Raw genomic sequence first — 22,538 nt, 5'->3', positions numbered from 1 at the left:
GCTGGAAGGCTCCCCTAGCTGATTAGGGTCCAACCAGATTGCCATCCCGCTGCACCGAGCTCTTTCAACATCTCCCACTCTACTGAGGGGAATCCACACTCAGAAATGGAGAGCAAAGGGGCCACAGTCAACTGGTTAGTTCAAGATTACTGGGATGATATTTAGAGAAAGTTTGTGATGTTCGTGCTTCTGAGTAAAGGGAACCATCATTATCAGAAAGCAGAAAACTTCCTCCCATGTTATTTTGCTCATGCATAAACTGCCGTCTTTATGTCAACTTACAGCAACAAAAAAGAGGGCCCAGAAATGGCAGGGAGGTGAGGGAATGGTGTACCGCATTTTGGTTCAAGCTCAATGAGCCATTTCCAGGTTTTCAACAAGTAGAAGGAATCAGTAAAAATGCATTCAATCAACATTGTGTTTACTTTACAAATACGTTTTACTGAAGCACAGATACTCTAGAAACACAGAGAACTAGTACTTGCTCCGCTAGCTGTATACTTCCATGTCTGAACAACTTCTCCTAGAATGAATGTATCACAGTTCAGCACACTTCATAAATCTACAATGACAACTGCAATTTGCTTGAAAGTCATAGAGCCTTAGGAATATGCTTTAACACTAATTGGGTGTCAATTGCTGTTCTTCCCTAAGAGAAATCTGTTTGTAAACCCTTCACTCCTCGAGATATACATTGCTTCAGCATATGACTGCCCGCACACACTAACCTTTGCTTTTTTTTTAAATTTAATACATCACTTGGGTTACAAGATTTTATGCAGGGAAGTGAATCAAAGCCACTGTTAAAGCATGGCTTAAGTCAAAAAAGCATGCTGAATTCAATATAACAAATTTGAGTAAAACTTGCTTACTTAAATCTATACAACCCCCTCCGTCAGTACTCTTTGGATTTAATTGCTTGCTGATTTAAGCTACATTGAACTAAGTCACGCAAGTGTAAATAAGAAGTTTGCGGTGTTCTAACAAGTTCATTTTAAACATCACACTTGAAGTTTAAATCGACACAAATCTAGACGTGCATTTCACATAAAAGCTCCTTTGTGCTTTTTTGGTAACACAATTTTGTTGATAAAAATTGCAATCAATATTGTATATGAAATGCAAGCAAATGTATCAAATATTTTAACTGTAACCGTAACATATGGACAGAGGGTAGTAACTGTAATTAACTTTAGATCTTGATTATCATAAAATGTTAAATGTGTTGGACCAGTCTATCATCTAAACTAAAAACCACGGCAATTATTAGCTGCATAACACATATGGGATAGTTTTCAGAAGAAAGTATCCCCCAAGAACCACTAAGGAATTAGTATGGACAAAATCTTTATCCCTGAACCTCAGGAAAACTATTTAAAACTTGTAGCCTTTTCCCTCAATACTACCTCCATTTAAAGCTAAACCTTTGATTATAGACTTGGGAAGGAGAGGAAGGGGAAGGGATTTCTGATGCATCCCACACCACTGTCCTCTCTCACTGCACATAAAAACCAAAGGCAGCTTGCTAAGAAACTTCCGCTAGGTCCTTGTATTCCTTTCTTCCTGCAACAGTGCTAAATAATTATATTAATAAAGCTCAGCTGGGCTGTTTGATCAGGAAATTTGGCAGCGTGTCAGCTGGTTATGTGGCTAACAGTAAATATTGAGCTAGACACAAACTTGGAACAGAGTTGTTCAACGCCATTCTCCATGAGGGATCTTTCAGTGGCGGCCTACATTTATCTGTCTGTGAACAAGGATATAATATCTAGGTAAATACATAGCTATCGAAAAGCAAAGTTATCTGTAAATAACATAACAACAATGGGGAAATGAGGTAAGTTTGGTAATTTGAGTATCTGCTCAAATTTGCCCAGAATTTGTTTCCTTAGCAAGACTGACTTTGCTGAAAGGTAAAACACAGCTATGCCAAGAGGAAAACATGCCATTCACACCTCAGCCCCCCATCCAACACATGGCAACAGCATGGAGTCAGCACATCTTAAATTCACCTGGGATAGAATTAAAAATTGAGGCCAAGAATCACTATGGCAGCTAATATAGGTACCAGCTAACGAGGAGGTGGAATAGCTACATTTAACCCTTATTTTCTCTTCAATCACTGATTTTGCAGCTGCTCCTCAAAGGACTATTTTAAAACAGCGTAATTCGAAGTATTCATACTTAGCTTATTTAAAGTAATTTTGCAAATATCAAGAGCACTCCAGGGACCAAGTAATGTGGACACTTCATAAAGATGATCTAATAAGGAGGAACTCAACCGTCCTCTGTGTGCAGGGGAATTCTTCAGGACGATTGTTAAGACAAAGCATTGCATAATAACGGTTCATTATCATAAACTTATCAGGAAAATGATTTGATTAATTTTAACCAGCTATTTTCTGTTTCACATCATCTTTTTTCTCTCCCCTCCTTTTGAATGATCTGCCAGAACAAGCAAGTATTTTAAGTATATTATCAATTATTTTTAAAATTTTAATAACCATTTTTTAGCAAAAACAATGGACTCCAAGCAACTTTTAGTGCTCTCCTAAAATGTTCATGGATGGCTCAAAGAGCAAAGCTGTATCAGCCCACCTGGAGGTCTTCTTAGAGGGCCAGTAAGGAACCTGCACCATCTAAATGCATAACTGGAAAGCGGTTTTCAATCATGAAAGTTGGTTAGACAAGATTAGCAGAAGATCTTTTGCTGAATGCCAGCATAATTTGAAAATGTACTTTCAGGGGCGGTGCAAGCCTTCAGCAAGGATCGTGTTACCTAAGGAGAAGCCAGCCCCTTCCCAGCACTGACATTGCATCTAACAGCAGCACAGAGAGGCTCAGACACTTCACAGCCGCTAGGTCTCATCTTATCTCGCAAATCCTAGAAAAGCTGCAAACCCGCACCCCTCTACACTCCTGAACGCAGCCACACAGCTCCTCTTTAAACTTTACATGAGATTCCTTCTCCTTGCAAAGGAAAACGAGGGGCAGAGGGCAAACTCTGTACTGCAAACCTTGCTTGAGGTATATACATGCCGCATAAAAATGCTGCCTTTACCAAGACACAAAAGTCTTTAATTTGCACTGAATCTTGAGCAATATTGAAAATTCAGGCAGTAGAAACTGCACAGATAAACCTAAGATCTCAAGAGTTGTGAGATCAGTGATACCACCTTTTCAAAATCTCCTCCAGGATCTGTTTTCTCCTCGTTTCCTCCCTTTTCTTATTTCAGTCCCTGGATCATCATGAACACCCCACTTTCATTTCCAGCACTCGGGTCTGCACCTCGCTCTCTCTGTTCACTCAGTGAGAAGGTGCCCGGGGGAAGTCACACTTTCTATTGCATGACACCACAGTGCCTGTTGCAATTACGATGTTAAGAAGAGCATTTTGATTGTGTGACCTACAAGGAATTTATAGCAGCTTTAAAATAATTCTTCTGGAAAACATCATCCTTTGCAAGGACTTGGCAATATTTCACTTCTCATGGACACAGTGAAATTTGAACAACCCTACAAACACTAATTTAACCCTGGTTTTATAATTCCTTGAAGTATAGAATATCATAATTCACATATATTTCAGTCTTTTCCTTCTTTTGCTTGAAATGGAAGAATTTACTTTCAGATTTCAGTGGACTACATTTCTCTCTTTGTCATGGTACAAGCACTGTTCATTCTTCCAGACAGTTGAACATTTGAATGAGAACAAATCTTTTTTTGCAGTAACAGATTATCTTGCGCGTGGGTTTTCTGTTTTTAAAAAGCCTGTACCAATGTCTACCAATTGCTCAGTGGCCTGTTTCCTGTTGAGTCTTGCAGGCCAAGTCCCAGCAGAGTGACTGTTTCACCCTCTTACACTTGCATGATCATGTTCTGTGTTTGTAGGAAGCAGATTTGTAGTTTTGCTAAAACATATGCCCATCCACGTCCATGTTATTTGAGCAAGGATCTACTGTCAACAGATGTAGCTTGCTCCCTACTGCTTAGTTTATCCTGAAGAAATAATTTGATCTTGACAGGATTTCTTCCTTGTAGGTGCGGGCAGATTTTCATTTGTAAGTCATGGGAAGCTTGAGCATTTATAAGTCTTACAGACGCATTTTCCTTAAATCCTAGTTTGGTGTAATAATGCTGGGCTAGAGGTGTCAAAGTCCACCTGCACCTCAATATTACCATATTGCACTGTGCTGCTGATTTAGTACACCTGAACTGATGAGCAGTTCTTCCAGACCTGTAATAATCATTAGGCAGCTTTGCTGTAAGGATAATAAAGCTACGTAGAGGGTTTATGTGACTGTGGTCAGTGCTCATCACATTCATATAGTTTACCTGAAGGCAGTGGTTATATGCTGCAAATTGAAGTAGTAAGACAGTGCCAGTTTCTAAGTAACATCCTTGTACATCGCCTGTGAAACGCAATGTTCTAACAGTACCAGCTTCTTTGGCAGCAAATTCATTTGTTCTCTTCGCAACACCAGTGAAGTCTCTGTAACTCGGCAAACCCTCACTTGGCATTTACTTTCCTGTGTGCTGCTGCCTCATCTTTGCATCAGGGACTCCTCTGAGCTTCACAAACTGTATTTTGGGGGTTTGCCTCACGGTAATGTCAGTCTATCCTCTCAGACACTCTGTGCTTCATCAGCACAGGGGTATTAGAAAAAAAAAAAAGAAAGAGTAAGCACTGGCAAAACAGCTTCCACTGGCCCAAGTACATATATGACTTCAGGTTCAGGCCATTTTCCAGTATAATGTTTTCTCCAGAGCAGTCAGAAGTCTTTCCCTTGCGTTCTGTTTGTATCCTTTTCCAAATTTGTTTCACAAAAATATTGATATATTTTTCCTTGTAGTTTGATGCTTTCTGTGTGCTAGAGGGTGAATTATCTCCCTGCCTGTTCCAGCTATAATCACATTTAGAAGCGAAGTTACTTATTAGCAATGTACACAACTGTTGCTCTTGGTAGAGTTACTGCAGACTCTCTGAGCATTCACATTTGAGCTCTTGCATTTTTCATCCTGTTTATTAATCTAGAATGAACTTTTTCATCTTTAATATTTTATCACTTGCAGTCAGTTTTTTGCAAAATCTGGAAGGTGATCTGTTATTTCTTTAGGTTTCTGATTACTACTTTATTAAAATATACTTTTTACAGGCTGAAAGTGCTTTTGGAGGGCTTCTCGGATTTTAGGTCTCTCTGCTTTCCTGGTGTCAAATCCGAACACGTGGGACTACCAAGTCTACTTTTACCCAGCACACAGTAAGGTTACTCTTACTCTCTTTTTCTTTTTTTATCCAGTTTCTTGCAATTTTCTCACTAAGGATATGCAGGTGCTAAATCGAACCACCACCCCCAGCTCTCTCTCATCCACCCAACTTGCAGTCAGGATCCAATGTGCCACTCTGATTAATGTTTCCTTCCACTGGTTTTGTTTATTTGCTTTACAGTTTTCTTGGTTTATAGTGTCATGTTGCACCAACTCAATTCTGGTCCCTTGCACAGTATTCAAGAATAAAATAGGAGTGCACTGCTGCAGAGTTCCATTCAGGTACTGTATCTCTAATTTTTTGATTTCTCTAGTTTTTCACTCCTCTGTTGACAAGCACATGCTGAACTTTCTGTGTTCCTGGGCATGACTCTGTAAATAAGGATACCATCTACCATAATATTTCTCCATGGTGGGAAGTTTCTAGCCCAAGAACTACACCACTGAGATAAAAGTGGTTACCCTTTATCCTTCATTAATGCAGAAAATCGAATAGAGAAACAACCAGCCACCAAGAAGGCTAGTGGTGATTCACATGAGGGGTCAGAAATTCAGAAGCAGTAGGAAGGGAACAGAGGAGGGGAGCCCAACAGAGGTGCAAAGAAACCTTGGCAGAAAGTCCATGCTTCAGAGGGGATACTGGAGAAAAAGCAGCTTTGCCAGACTACAGCAGAGAAACGATTGGCAAAGGAAAAGAGGACGGTGGCAGAGTATATCCCTACGATGACGCTGTGAGAGATGCAGCACAGGGGGAAGCCAGCAACAGAAAGATGTGTTCAAATGGACATGACGAGCAGCACATGGCAAAACCAGCTAAGTTCCCAATCTGTCAGCTCCTGTAGGCAGTGGCCTCTGAGCTGGGGTTTGCCTTTGGATGTCAGTGCACATCCTCACAAGTACGAATTGGCTCCCGTGCTTCCGTACAAGCAGAGCACAGGGATGCTGTGCCAAGGGCCTCATGACAATGCACACTCATGTGCAGATAAGATTTTCATAAATGTATATTGTCAGAGCACATTACTGCTCTGCATTAATCTCGTCCTTCCTTTCCTCCACTTCTCCCTTCCAACGAAGGATATGGAAACCTAAAACATCCTTTCCGCTTCCTGATCCCAAACCCAGCTGCAGTTAGTTCTGGCTCTTGTAGCAGGTCTGTAAAACAACCCATTTGTTACCGAATTTACTCACCCCCCACTGATGGCCAAATTATTCCTGCATATAATGTACACAAAAATTAAAGGCATGAACATGTCATAGCCCATGAAGTGCTGTAGGCACTGGCCACCTTCTTGGAGGTCAAAATGTCGTTTCATGGACTATCAGATAACCACAGGAGCTAAATTAAACTTCTGAACAGGGAACACCAGTCATTAGGAATTGCTCTTTCCCTCCACTCCCGTCCTTTCTCAGACTCGAGGGAGTCTGCTTCTTGTTTCTTCAGACAAGCCACCCACCCACAGGATATTCAACCAAAGAATTTCCATTGTGCACACTTGGCAGGCTTGTGTTCGCCACGGTGGCTGACCTGACCTACTGGCCCCCAACCACACCACCCCACTTGGCTGACTGGAGCATCCACAGGCACAACACAAACCAGACTTGAATTACTGGGTTATTTCCGTAATAGCAGACCAGTAAGCTGAGTTCTACCTTTCCGGGGCTGCTCCTTGCAAACCTTTGCACAGTGCAAATTGATCAAATGTTTCCAGCCACTCCAGGTGTGTGGGCAGAGCAATTGCCCGGCAATACACCATTCTAGCAGTGTGTGCTGTCTGCTCTGGATGGGATGCTCATGCAAAAGGTTGATATTAAAAACAACTGACTTTTTGGACTCAAGGCAGCACCTTTTAATCCTGAGGCAGAGACAACATGCTTTTATGAAAAGACCACAGAACCTTGCTGACAGGTTTGATGGAGAAATGCAAACATACGTGACTGGAAAGTCTGCATTATACTTTAATAATATGACGTAATGTATAATTATAATGACCCAGTGTTCCTTGGCAGCTCTTGAGCAGAATCACAAGCACTGAATGGTGGGGCATATATTTAAGTGCATACCTTGGATGATAAATCCAAGATATCTGCATGAGGAAGGGCCAACTTTCCTAAAGCTCTGAATTACCCAGGGAGTTCTCCTGGCCCTTAAACATGATGACACATGAAAACTCAATAATAAAACAGCTACGGTCCTCTGGAAGCTGGCAATTTCAGACCACTACAGATGTCTGGCTTAGCAGCATCAATCAAGATGGTAACATGCCATGTAAAGAAAAAACAAAACTACAGTGAATGCGTTCAGGTGAAGATGTGTTCAGGGAGAAGAATCAAGGAGTGAGCTACAACCCTCCACAAAAGCCTTGTGGCACTACTGGCACTGCGGCCGTGAGAGCTCCCAGAGTGCTTGCTTCAAACACCAAGAAAGAAATCAGAAGATGGATGAAGATAAGAGGAAGCTGCCAACTTGGGAGAATATTAAGGTGGAAGAGTGCAGCATGTTAAATGCAACCGTGCTGTTCATGTTCACCTTTGAGCTTCCAGTACGGTGAGTAGTCAGCTTCATGTTTGTTTCAGATCAGACTAAAATTTGGTCCCCTTTGTTCCTCTTTTTGGTTATCCATCTCATCTTGCTTAGGTAAACAAACTTCCTGATTTACTACATGTCCTTATTTCTAAAACAAGTCCCTAAAATACCTTCAGCTCCTTAGAAAGCTACAGAAATGCATTATAATTTTTGCAAGGTGCTACCTTTAATTTCACCACTTTACATTTATTTGAACTTTCTGAAACCATACATTCTTTTTAATCTACACAGACTAAAGCTCACAGAATTGCTCTTGCAAACCAATATTGGAGATCCCAGAATCAGCTGCCGATTCTCTGTTTTGGTGACTCAGGAATTCGAAGAGGAGTTACCCTGAGAAAGGAATCATGCTTGTATGTGATCAGCAAATCTGAGCTGTATACCTAGGAAAAGCTGACTCCTTCCTTTGTACTGTGATACTGTTTCTCACTGCCATAGTAACAAGCAAATCAGATAAAGTCAAATAAAAAATCAAAAAACCTGGACAGGCCTTTAGCCATGCTGCTGCTCCATTTTCTAAGAGACCAGTAGAGCTGTCAGTATTCCAGATGTACTGCATAGCTGGATATGAAAACTTAGGATCATTTCATTTCTATTTCACTAAAAAGGAGAATGGTTACTGCCTGCTTCTGCTTATAGTCAAACAAACAACGGAAAGGTCAGTGGAGGAGGACGAGGCTACCAGAATTTAATTTCACTGCAATGTCTGGACCTAAATGCAGCACTTGAGTTGGATAGAAGAAATTGTGATGAGTAGGGAGAAATAGAACTTTTTTTCCTTTGTATTCAGCAAATATAGATGATAAGTATACAGCACAGACTCTTATGGACCAGGGCATTTTAGTTAAAAAAAAATTTTTAAATTGAAACCACAGCTCCCTTACTAACTGGATTTTTGACTCATTTAAAGGAAGTCTCACTTGTTCATTGGCTCAGAAATGAGCTGTGCTGGCAAAGTGGGGCAGAAGCTCAAGTCGAAGCCCTACATTCTGCTGCCTCTCTACCCCCTATCAGCTCAGCTTTAAAAACACACCTCATCATTCAGGCTGAACATCAGCAATAGCCTGATGCACTATTACTCAATAACGGGTTACATGTTCTTGGTTGTAGCCACTAGCCACACATACTAGGCTGAAACTTTGGCCAGAGGGTATGCAGACACTTCTAGTACACACAGACACAACAGGCTGGGTAGCTGCATTGCCTCCTTGTGCATTGGTAGTACATTTTTGCATCGTGCTGCCACACATTGTATTTGAAACGATCACTGCTGAAGTTAAAGGTATTATGCTTAGGGTGATTAAAGAAGACAGTAGAAACAGCAATATCTGCCAGCAGGAGGGCAGCCACATAATGTGCTCAAGAACAGAAAAAACACATAATAGAAAATATTTTAGGAAGGCTCTTTGAAGGAAGAGTATATTCTTTTCTTTGTATATGTTGAATAGAAGAGTTTTTAATAAAACACAGATTTTGCATGTCTCCTGAAACAAATCACAGAGGAACAGCCTGAAAACAACAGTGAAACAAGACTGTAGCTTTTAAGACACTATAAACTCACTAATTGTCTGCTCTGATCATGCCAAAAGCCAAAAAAGCCTGTAATATACTTGTAGAGGTGTACATGAATGTGACACTTCCTTACTAATTTTAATCCTACTGCCATCCACAGTTGGCTTCATTTTCTCATGGAACAAAAAGAAAGAAATGAAACTAGAAACCATTTTACCATTTTAAGGCATGAAGTGCAGTACTTGATGATTTTGTATTACTTGTCATTGCTTCATACTTTGTAAATAAAGTCCCTAGGGAAAGATTCTTGCAGTAGGTAAAAATGATTTTCAGCAGCAGTTAGCTTAGTTATCTGATATTTTGGCAACCTCAATACACTCCGAGATCGGCACACAGGAAGTCTTGGACTTTCATGGAAACATCTGCCTGGATGACATCTGGGTAGAGCAGCTTTTTCTAGAATCTCACTGAGATGCATTCGAGAGTTTTTCTTTTTAGTAGCAAAAAGCACTGGCTGCTTATCTCATCTCACGGATGTGACGAGCAGGCAATCACATCAGACCAAGCTCACAGACAGGTCTTCTAAGCATACACAGAGGCTTCAGATTGCCTTTAAACACACTTTGTAATTTTTCTATGTGGTTTTCATGCAAACCATGAGGGAATCTTTACACACAGGAGAAGCAGAGGAGAATTTGTGCAAAATTTACCCAACACAATGGATTCATGTCAAAATTTCACCCCATTTAGGCTTTACTGCCAAAGCCTCTGTCCTAGGGGTCTTAACAGACAACATGGAACATGATGTTTCTGCACATTTCATTCTCCAGGTAAGAGGAATGAGACTGACAAAGGAAAATTTAATTATAACTACATTTTCACAAAGAAACAGAGGAAGTTGTTGACATCCAAAGACAATTTTCAAGCAAGAAGTGGTTTTGCAGAGATCCCACCTGGGAACGGAGGCATTTGCTTAGAAATTCTGGAAAAAGACAGTTATGGCCTGTTTTGTGAAAACAGGACATGTTCTTCCCAGTTGCCTCTTATTCTTGACTTACTCCACTTCTTACTGCTGATTCCCTTCATTTCCTTCTCACAAGGTATCAAGAATTAATGAGACAGAAGTTACAATGAGAGAGATGATAAAAGCCTAACACACTCTTCATGTTTTATAGGTTTATGGTTTATAGATGTAATTTTAAATATCAATATGAGGACAGAGATTATTTAAACATCTCTGCTATCACAGGCTCTTATAAATTTTGAAGACCTCATAGCTACAGCTACAGCTACTTGCTACTAAAACCACAGGCTAAAACAGCTATAACCCAGGACCACATCTAGGTTAAAACAATTAAGACACAACTGAAGCTGTCCTTCACGGTGACACTGAAAACAAAGCGCATGTGTAATAGGAACATACATCATGCTGTCTGTGGCTCTGCTTACTTCTCTTCATGCTGTATTTTTGAATGAAATAAATTATTAAAAAAATTAATGCACCTTCATTACTTATTCTTCAGTGGCTGTGCATTAATTCTCACAGTTAAGAACACTGGCTAATCTCAACACAGTGATTAAAACAGTGCAGTCACTGTGGGTCTAAAGAACACTGAATTTTTTCCATTGCAGATATTTTTTATTCAGTAATGATATTGTAATTATTTTGAGATTCTGGCTCTACAGTCCAGAAGAGATTTTTGGTGTACCTTTTGTATAAAGAAATGCTTAAGTGTTTTCTAACATACTTGAATGATAACGCTGTTGATGAAACAAAGTTTGTTAGGTAAAAGAAGTGACGCTGTGCTTAACAGGTACATTTTAAACATAAGTTATGTGCTAGGTATGAAACAGGTCACTTACTTACTTAAAAAAATACACTTACCTGGTAGGTAAATTTCACATCACTTGGTGATTTACCTAGTTTTCCGTTGATGTCAACCTCAATTTGACCTTGTTTTGGTTCAGTCATTTTTCCAACTTGACATACAATCCTATCAAGAAATAATGTAAGTTTATCTGTTAAAAATAACACCTGGAATACAAAGGGAATGTATTACACCCAAACTAAAAATTTTTGTTAGCTACCACACACAGTGCAAGCAAAAGCACAAACTTTTTTTATACCACCAAATGTACTTGAGTTCTGGCTCAGAGATCCCCACCAAAACCATCCGCGAATATTTCAGTCTTGTCTCTACCCCAAAGCAAAACTGCAACCTGCACACTGTGCGCAGCAACTACTTAGTAGTCAGTTAGTGGAGGTGACTTCTACTGAAAAATCAAATTCACTCCAAAATCAGCAATGAAACTACCCAATCCTTAACAACGTTTTCATTGTATATAGTAATGCTAAAAAAAGACAAAGAAACCCGCCACCTCGATGCCAGAATTAGGCAATCAGCTATCTTACAACTTTGGGTATTTCAGCTTATAATACTCTTCCTGTGCATCCTGTTATCTCTGAGCTTTAAACTACTATATTTTTCACACCTACTATCAAAATCCCTTTAGAATTACGGTTCACTGAAAATAAATCCTAGGTAACTCATGCAAAATCAGCGGTCAAGGAATCCTGGAGGGGAAAACATCCTGTGTGAACGACCACCGCTGCCGAGTTAGAGCTGCGCTGTTTAAATGTTTTGGTTCAACAGCTGATCCACAGAATATAAGCATGGATATAAGAAGGTAAGTAAGGATTTGTTGGGGCAAACACTTAATGGAGAGCTGTCAGAAAAGGATGTATATAAAGTCTGCAGCCTTCGCAGGCAGCGAGTTTCGTATCGGACACACCCTGTGAAGCACTGTACATTTCCTTCATTCTCTGGATTGTTGCTATTCTTCCTAGAGCAATACATGATCGCCTACAAAATCCCAAAGAGAAAACAAAATCCCCCCTCCAGAGCCCTCCCCCCCAAATTTACTGAGAATAATGTACTTAAATTTGGGCTTAAAATAAAAGGATTGTGAAGTCCCTCTGCAGATCCCTCCACAATGCTGAGTCTGGGTCCTGGCAAATGGACAAAATTCTCTAAATTCTTGCATGTCCTGGCATGTGCGTGGCTGCCTGCGCCTGCAGTCTGCTCCTCATCATCCCTACTGTATTCTTGGAAGTTGCATCCCCTTGTCAGGCAGTCACAGGAAATGGTGCCTTCGGAAGAATTTCAACCGTATGTCAAGCTAAGGAAAGCAGTCGGGGGCCGGGGCGGGGGGACGCCGTCGCGCAGTTAGTAGGGATTTTAATTGAAAAAAGTTCCCTCCCCTCCCCAGCGTTAGCATCGCCTCCCTTCCCCCACGTTACACAGGGAAAGCTAACAAAGAACGAGACCACGACTTCTCTAAGGCTGAGGACTGAATCGACAGCAACGCCAGAAAGCAGCCCAAGCGCCTGAAATCTCCCCGTTCTCCTACCCACGGAAAGAACAGTCTCCTAAAGATGGCTTTTTGCTGCAAAGGATAAGGGAGAATGACTGGGTGCTTAATTTTTTTTCATTTTAAAAAGGGGTAAAAATAAAACAAAAGAAGGGAGGAAGATACAGAAAGAAAATTATAGACACCTATTTGGAGATTCTGAATAACTTCTTTTTCAAGGCTTCCCTAATGGAGAACATCCTTCAAAACCCCCTAATTTGTTGGGAAATTACATTATGCAAGTTGCGTTTGTTCTCACCCATTACCACACAGGCAGAACTTAGGAAACCAGTAATGTTGCTATGATACAAGGAACCAGTCATCTCATTCTGGCTTCTTTCCATGTATTTAAAAATATCAAAAAGCTTTAGAAAAAGCCAAGAGGCTGGGGAAAATTCTTGTAAGGCTATGTTGTAATTCAGTGCAGCTTCTGCAAACATGGAAAACAGGGAATGGGAAAAGATGACTATAGGAGAGTTGGAAATTAATGTCGATGGGGATGCATGTATAAACGGGAGCAATGGCAGTGGATTTGGGAAGCAGTAAGAGATGTACATCTATATACTTTCTTAGGTCATTGGCGCCTAGGAAGCTTCTAAATCTGCTTGATCCACAATCTGACTTTTCAAAAGCTAAAAAAATTACTTAGGCATCTTTAAAATACCTTTCAAAACAAGCCACAAAAATAGCAAGAAGTTGCTGTATTACACTTAAAAATAAATGAAGGAAAGAAAGTCAAGGTTTCAATTGCAATTTGAAATATCAAAAGTGAAAGAAAAAAAATCAAACTGTTTGATATACATCATTACTATTAATATTACTACTGATCCTTGATGCTATGCTTTTTATCAGCTAATATCAAAATGGTATTTCTCTCTTGAAATTAGATGCTTGATAAAAACTGTAGTAAGCACTTGATCTCTAGAAGAATTTAGGAACCTTATCTTCACTTTTGGTGGTGTTTAAGAGTGTGACAAGTAATCCACGAAGCATCTGCCAACCTGCTTAGGCAATTCAACATCCGCGGACTTGTCAGCTCTGCCATCAAAGTTAGTCATCTAAAGCTTCACCAAAACTCAGGGCTCCCTCCCTGCCCCCAGGAAAGAATCTTTGTGGCTAGACTAAAACAAAAAAAAATCAAGCTTCCTCTTGCTTTGCCTAACTTTCCCATACATTTTGTATGCCTGGATGCACTGTGGTTTGGATTTCATACAGATTTTAATGACTGGCTGCACATCTGTGATGCCTTGAATTTAAAAACAAATAAATAGTTTTAAAACATCTATGGTAATAATTCATAAAAGCTTTTCAAACAAATGAAAAAAAAAGCAATCCAAAACACAAGGGTAGTACTCTATCATAAATTTGTTGCTGCATTAGAATCTGCAACAATTTTAAATAAATCCTCAGACATGTTAGAATGAAATATTACAAATATATTGCACTAGATTTTTCTTCTATTGATAATTTCTTGTAACTGCAAGGAGATCTTTTTCTTCTCCTGAAAGTGCACAGAAGTTTCTATTTTCTCCTAAAATCTTGTGAAAAATATGCAGCAATTACCTTGTGGAAACAGAGTAGAATTCCTCTTTGAAAAGGCATTCTTGGTCTACCACTGTTATATTTTTTACATCTTCTGCTTTTATACCCAAATTAGATCCCATTATGGTCAAAAGAATTCCGCCACTTAGTGGTCCAGTTTTTGGCTCAATCTGTGTTGGCGTGAGGGGAAAATAAAAAAAAAGCAGGTTTAAATACTACAGTGACCATGTTGCTCTTTCATATTATTTAAAGCTACTTTGACTTACCGGCACTTAGAATGAAAAAGACGTTTTTTGTAGGATCCGCATAAATAGATGCTATGTAACTTATTAATGTTATTAGTTATTTATAAGCTCGGAACACATATTAATTAGCTACAGATTTCTTGTAATCTAAGCATACAGTACATAATTCCAACAAAACTCTGTGGCAGACATTTATGCATAAAGTTCTTGCCTAGTGTTTATTCTGTCTTAAATTTGCTTCATCTCTTAAAGCACTATGATTTTGAAAAGCAAATGGAATGGGCTTCCCCAATAATCATTTCACTCAGCATTTCTAGCCTTATTTTCAGTTTTGGGGGGTTTTTTTTGTTTGTTTTTGTTTTTTTTGGTTTTCTTTTTCCCATGGTTTTCACCCTTTGGGTTCATAGCAGAACAGCACGCCTTCCAAACAGAAAATATGCCCCACACAGTCTCTGCAGAAGTTTCTTTAGTCCCCGGTCTTCCTTATTGCATCAAACAGTAGGATGCTGCACTACATGGACCGATGCTAGTTAAATAATTTGTGATTAAAATGTAGACTGAAAAAATCCTGTGGTGGCAGTGGACTTCTCAGGTTAATGGATGGCCTGAACAAGCATTAGGATTCTGAAAATCTGCTGGGAGAGTGACCTGCTTTGCTAACACAATACAGGGAGCAGCTCCAGCAAGACCTTCTCAGGTGTTCAACTCTGGAGGGCTCTAAGTTTATTTTCAGGGAGAGGGAGACGGCACAGCTCCAAATGCTGGAAGCCAAGCAAACGCAGCTTCTGAAAGTCTGGACTTTAATGTCTGCTGGGTTTGCTAGATCTAAGTTGTAAGCAAGCCTGAGCACAGAGGCATGGCTGTTGCTGCTTGCTGTCCAATCCAGCTCCAGAATCACTTGTTCTGACTATTTTCCCACACTTTCAAATTTCCAAAGCCAGATCTTTTAACTACTGGCCATTCCTTTGCACTGAACCCATAAATACACTAGCTGAAAAATGACTGAACAGTTTGCGTTTCCAAATTATTTTGCACTAATTTGAAAGTAACAACAGCTTTGAAAAACAAACATATCAGAACATTTTTGGTATTTACTGTTTAATTCACAACTATGTACAAACAGTTTCACAGAGTGAAAATACTTTTCTTCTTCTTTGTTCTCCTTTTCCTCCTCCTTCAAACCATCTTTATTATGGCAGAGACATTATACAAGTATTTTTATCCATATGCTCTGTCAAGCTTTCAGGATATCTGCCTTCCTCAGCAGACTTTAAATGTTTACCTGCCATTTCTTCTTGAACACACCATCATGGCCAGTTTCATACACCCTACTGCCATTTTGGTGGTGCCCACACTGCAACTCTAACTGCGCAGCCTCAGCAGGTTCTTTGCATCGCTGCCAGTTTGAGCCCCAGATTTCAGAATCAAACTGTTATTATCTTATTTGAGTAAAATATATCCCTTTTATGGTTCTCAGCCTCTGTCACACAGTTATTGCATTTTTTGACAGCTTGAGATACATTTTTATCAAACTGTGTGTTTGAGTTTTGAAGTACTAACACCGCTGTTACAGTAATTTAGATTTGCCCAATAGCAGTATGCATCACTGCTTTCTAGGCAATCACCCTGCCCAGAAAAACAGCATTTGGCTTGCTGCTGAAAAGCAACTACTGAAAGCAGATTACTTTTTGCTTCAGCTACTGGTTGACCAAGGCAAAGCAATGCTTTTCCCTCGTCCTGGGTGAACGCATCAGCCACAGAAGTATTGCCGTGTAAGGGGTGGACATTTGGCATCTCTCTCTCTCTCCCCCTCTCTCTCTGACTTCTTACATTAAACTTCTACAGCCTTGGGTTTCATTCCAGTATGGGCTGGAAAAAATCACTGACACCTGGAAAACAAGTCATGACACAGAAACAACCTGCTCCCTTATTAAATGCCATGAAAAAGTCTAGTTTGAAGCCTGTTAATGAGCCTGCTAAGGGCTCGTAGTTCCACACGTGGTGAACCTCTTTTATAGACATCTTCTAGGTAGAACAGATTTCAGGACAGAAAAAAATCCGTGCTAATTCCCAAGAATCAAGTGCCGTGTTTAAGCATACACTGCTAGCCTGGCTTACAGCACAGTGAGAACAAGGCTTACAGAACAAGGAGTCTCAAAGACTCCATTCAGTCTCTTATTACGAGTCTTTACAAACCTTTCACACACATCACTACTGGCATTATTTCCTTGCAGCTATTTAGAGGCTTGCTTAACACCCTAGAAGGAAGAACTGCCTTTCAGGATGAGCTTTCTTAGATGCTTTCTCCTGAAGAATAATATATTGGGAGGAAGAAAAAAAAAGCAATCTTACGTGAGTAATTTCTGGATGAGGACATGTGTCAGTAGGAGGAGCATGACAGAGTTTTTCATAAACACACTTGCTTGGCTTGCCATCTTCTTCACACCAGACACACTTGTAGTCAGGATCGGCCGCAAGGCATAAACTGCAGTCACTTCGTCCATAAGAGCAGTTGTACAGAGTCACTGAAATAAGAATGGTAAATGCACTTAGACATTTCCCTCCGTTTCAAGGATATTCAGTATATTATTGGAAGGAAAACTAGTCCTATGTACAAAGCCTCCCTGCTGCTCCGTTCAGTCCTGTGAAGAATATGCACACTATGCACTTAACTTCTGAATGATGCTGAAACAAAGCTGTATTTCTGACTATACAGAAAAACTTCAAAACCATCCATAGGCAGACTCTGAACAAACTACTGTGTAGAACCCAAATACACCTTTATCACTCAGGCTTTGTCAAAGCATTTAAACACAAAGTTTTTTGTCCAAGTATCCTCAATGAACCTGACTATGCATCTATTCAAAGACAAGTTCAAATAAACAGGTCTTCCTGGTGCACCAAAAAGGAAGCCAGGAATGTCTGCAGGGAAGGGTATAACTCTCACATGTGTGTTGCTACGGGCGGACATCAGCTGGCATGGGACCTCTGCCAGCCATTTGGGCCTTTTCAGAATCATCACTAAAACCTGAATAGAACAGAGAGTTAACCCTTCATTAAGTGTTATCCTTTCTCCAAGTTAATACTTCTTCATTTCACCAGGTCTTTACTTATATCTCTGGAGAAAGCCAAACTTGTTTTTTGCTTTTGTTTCCCCTTTTGCCTTGAATTGCCACCCTGTTGTATGCCTTATTCCTTCTGTAGTGCGGTTTAATTTTAGTTCTTCAGAAGCAAGAGATGATTTGTTGTGACTGTCATGCCTCTGTTATTGATGAACCATGCACTAACTATCCTAGACACTAAGCTTATCTTGGCCCCCATCGGTCTTCTAGAACAATGCAGAGTCACTGAACAAAATTAATTTTCCCAAATAAACACAAGCCTTGAGATGTAGCAGTGCTGTTCAGCACCATAAGGAAAGCCTGAATTCGCAAGGAAATGTTTGGAGATGCACTTGAGAGCTGGCCCAGAAGAAAATGAACAAGCTGAAAAGATGTCATACGTTTCTCTAGGGGAAGTGTGCATGTTGCACAGATAACTCAGCTAGTCAGCCCAGGAGTGCTGTGATTCCCTGGGCAGCTGAGCTGATTATAATAAAAAGAAGAAGTTCTTGCCCACTTGTTTTCCTGCTCCTGCCCTTCATCCCTGCTTCTCTCTGCCCTTAGGCTGTTCTTTTTCTGGCCACAGAGTCTCACTCTCTGTCATCAAGGCTTGGCACTTCTTGGGTCTGTTTGTGAATTGACTTAACTTACTAGAACAGCAGAAAACTATCCAGGTTTCCTCCTGTGCTCTCTCAAGAGTTAAATGTGTGCACAGATGGGAGTGGGGAGTAAAAGACAGAGAATCAACACCTCTCTTTTCCCATGGTGATGAGCTGTTTTATGTGCTAAGTTTCATGAAACTGTACCCTTAGTGACTTTAATGGCTTTTTTCAAAAAAGGTTCATCCTTAAAGTGAGATTCAGTAAGTAAACTGGGGTAAACAGATATGATCAGAGGTGTGGAAGAGAAACTAGAATAATCCATTTGAGACTGCATATGGCAAAGGCCATCAAAAATGTCTGTTTCAAGAAGGCACACCCTGATACTTTTATTCTTGGAGGAGCAGGACACTAGGAAGGGCACCGGCAAAACCACCCTCCAGTCACTAACACTTCAATGCACTATCCTCCTAGATATCCTCCTATATAAAAGCAGCAGCAGTAGCTTTTGATATCTAATTCCAAGAAGCTACCATGTCAGATTGCTACCGAAATGAAAAAATAAAATGAGAATGCTGCTTTTCCATTATTTTTTCAGCAGTGTCCTTTTTTCCCTGTTAGGCATGAACAATATTACAGATGCCCAAAATTTGGCTACAGTCTCTCTGCCATTTGCATGAGAGTGGACAACCACTCAAGGGCAGTTCTTCTCTAAATGCCACGTATTTAAAATCTCCACATTCATTTTCACAGCCACAGTCTTTAGTAGAATAACATGTTTTTGTTCTTTCCCTTACACTGAAGAGTTAATACAGAAGTGAAGGCTGATTCAGATTTTAACTTTTCTTACATCTAATCAGCATATCCACTTGATTTCCAGTAGCTTGACCAGCACAAAACCAGTCGAGACCTCATTGGAGGTGTATGCAAAGCTGAGAGACTTTGACATTTGTAACAATAATCAATGAGAAAAAGCATCCATTTGACTCAACTCCAATCTTGACTTTACAAGGAATCGATGAACACAAGGTAGGAGCAGCATCATTTGTCTTATATGTTGAGCACATCAATATGTAAGTCACTGTAAGTTACTGTAAGTAACAAACATAACCCACATAATATTTTCAACAGTTTGTGTATTAACTATTCACTCTGTATGTTGGATGTGAACCCAGTGCTGGGGAAAACTACCTGACTGACAGGCCTGGTGAGTTACTGTTTTTCATGAACAGAAGAGAGTGCAGGCAGCAGCCAGGAAAAGCATCCTCACTTCTATGCTGCAAATTGCTTTCACATGAACCAGAGCACTTTCCTAATCCAGCACTCAAACAGGTTGTTCCCGCACAGGAACTTGGACAGGTCATGTTGTCAAACAAATCTTCCTTTTGCCTTCCTAAACCCTGCATTACTCACCCACACCGCCATGTGGCCACCTGGCAAAGCAAGGGAATACACTTACTGAATTACTTTGCTATCCCTCATTGAGGGGACAGGGATTTTCATGCCATCCCTTGGTAAACAACATTAACACTGTAACGTCTTGAAGTCCCTCACATCCAGATGCATAAATGCAACACAGAAAGCTAGAGCCGTAAAGCATTAAACACTGCCCTTGTTCACTGATCAGCTCATTAAATGTACCAGCAGCAAGCCACTCATTAGATTCAGACTCTTATCCATCACCTTGAGATACCAGCTGTGAAATCATTGATAAAAAGGACAAAGGATAAAAGGGATATATTGGATTCCATACTGTTCAGAACCCCTGATGGCTTGAGATGTAAAAACGCTATCGTAACTTAGTATTCACTAAAGCATTTTATACAAAGAAAGGTTTCTTTTACTGGCAAGTTCAAATGTGCTTCTCAGCAGCTCCTGCACACCCAAAGTCAATTCTTTTCAAGATGCATAAGGACCATTATGCTCTGGACTTCAGATGACAAGGAAATTTTAAAGCAGGAGAGAATTTGGAGAAAAAAACTTTTATAATAAAAGGAGAAGAGACATTTATTGATAATTTTTCCTTTCATTTTTGCAAGAGTTCTCTATTTTGATCTGAATAATATCCTTTCTTTAACAACTCAGCTACTACTTTTAGCTTTTTTTCCAGGCTGGGAAATAGATGTTGGGAACATTTGGTCAAAATTCTGCAATTTTAAAAAACACAGCCTTTAGAATGGAAATTAAGACACTGTGAGATTGTAATACGACCTCCCCAAAACATTCATGCCACGTCTTCTCTTAAGTGCTTTCAGCATTGCACACAGAACCATAGGGAAAACCTTTTAAAAACCCACTTCTATGCTGCTTATAAGAAAGGGAATAAATTAAATACTGTACAGATGGAAAAGTACAGTCTGAAGATTTAATTCACAGGGGAAATTACTTGGGGGTAGTGTTAGTTCTCCTGATGTTGACTCATCACATAAGTAACAGGCACATTGCCTGGCAGTTTTTGCAAGATTATGCCTTAAACTTCAATCCAAAGAACTGTAAGGTCGGTACCAATTCCCAGATATTGTTCCACTGATTTTAATGGACCTTCTCAACTCAGCTCTGGGCTAGGCCCACAGACATAATTGCTTCATCATTATAAACTGAAAGAAATAAAAATAAAGAAATAAGCAATTTCTATCAGAGACCAAGTTTTTATTTGTGCTATAAAACACTTAGTATACTTTTCATTGCCATAGAAATAAATGAATAAAGTAAAAAGATGAAAGCATATGGAATGCTTCTGTGTATTGCAGATTGCCAGCAGACATGAAGACTGCAGAATCTGTCACTCAGGAGCTGAGACACAGTTTAAAGTTCAGATTTCTGATGAAGTCCATAGTAGTGGCAATAAGAAAGATTACTTTTCTACTAATGGAGGGAGCAAGTTCATTGTACCTTTCAGAGAGTGGCAAAGGGAAACGGCCATTTAAAATCAAACTACTGAAGTACTTTTTAACAGTAGCACTATGAAGCTTCACTATTAGGATTGCTTTTCAGAGTAAAATCAAATTTGAAAATACTGGTAACATTTTTAAAACAGCCTTCAATATAAAAAACACTGGTGTTTAATTCATGAGTTTAGTATTTATAACATTTGCTCTGTCAGATTTGTTTTCCCAAGACTAGTAACCCTGCAAAGGTAACATTCTTATCTTCATAACTCCAAAATTTATGAAGGAACAGATTTTCATTTAGTCTAATTTACCTCTCTTTAATCCCGTATTTCATACTTACCCATCAGTTTGCTGTCAATCTTGACCTTATCTGTTCTTATGGATAAGTTTAGTTGTAGGGTTTCATTTGCACTATAGGAGAACTGGAAAAGAGGACATAGTAAAGACATTTATGTTTGCATTTTGCAAGGTAAATTTTATGCGTCCCATGATTCTTAACAATCAGAGCTGTGAAGGCTTTAGAAACTATCACAAACCTGATACATACGTCCTGTTTTTTCTTCTTGGCCAATTATATTCACAGAAAAATGTTTTAATGAAGCTAATCCTTCACAATCAGAATTTTAAAGTACCAAGGGAGAGCAAAACCTGAATACCTACTGAATCATTACTTTTCATTAATTTAATTTACGTTTGGTTATAAGCATCCAAGTAGCTAGGGTACTGTACAGTTTCAGTAAAAATAGCTGCTGGGCCTGCTGCGCTCTTCCTTCCCATGCCATCTGGCCCTATTATTTGCGTGGCCACAGTAGACTCGCACCACATGGAGGGGAAATCTCTTGCATCTTTAGCAGTGCAACCCCCTCATTGCAGCCAAAGCACAAGGTTCACACGCTCCAAGATATGAGCTTCTGCTAGGGTTGAAAAAGACAGCAGCAATATCAACAGGTGGGAAAGAAAAAGAGCCAAGAAAATATAAGGGCTTTATAAAGTGTATGCTTCGTGCCAGGCTCAAACGCTGCATAAATGCTAATTAGTTCACTAAACTAAGCTTGTTACTAAGCTTGTAAGACTAAGTTTATAAGCTTAAAAAAGGTTAAAGTCACAATAATATTTGTGAACCTAACTTTGAATTTGGTAGCTAGACTACTATTTTGAATGCTATTTCTTTTCTCTGTTAAACAAACCTGAGAGAATTTTACAAATGAAAAAAACTATGTCACAGGAAAGGTAACAAATTGGTGTGTGGAGAGGGAGAAATCTGAAATTCTCATCTTTTATCCATGATGATGTCACTAGATTGTATAAAAAATGAAGGAAAAAAGAGCAATCATCCAACATTTCTCCAGGGACAGTTTAATAAATCCATGAATGGCACACACAAA

General features: G+C 39.7%; 1 protein-coding gene across 3 annotated transcripts in view; it reads right to left on the bottom strand.

Annotated features, from left to right (window-relative positions):
* Window positions 1–22,538, bottom strand: part of PLXNB2 (plexin B2) — a 260,640-nt gene that overhangs the window by 38,845 nt on the left and 199,257 nt on the right. For all 3 annotated transcript variants that reach the window (XM_026080566.1, XM_026080568.1, XM_026080567.1), the window contains exons 14-17: window positions 21,494–21,575; window positions 16,915–17,087; window positions 14,339–14,487; window positions 11,250–11,358 (exon numbers count right to left, since the gene is read on the bottom strand). In XM_026080566.1, coding sequence (XP_025936351.1) covers window positions 11,250–11,358; window positions 14,339–14,487; window positions 16,915–17,087; window positions 21,494–21,575 — 513 coding nt within the window. The remainder of the gene's footprint in view (window positions 1–11,249; window positions 11,359–14,338; window positions 14,488–16,914; window positions 17,088–21,493; window positions 21,576–22,538) is intronic.

This window comes from Apteryx rowi, unplaced genomic scaffold (assembly GCF_003343035.1).
Source record: "Apteryx rowi isolate R43461 unplaced genomic scaffold, aptRow1 scaffold_526, whole genome shotgun sequence".
NCBI lineage: Eukaryota > Metazoa > Chordata > Aves > Apterygiformes > Apterygidae > Apteryx > Apteryx rowi.
This window is presented reverse-complemented; position numbering and strand designations above follow the sequence as displayed.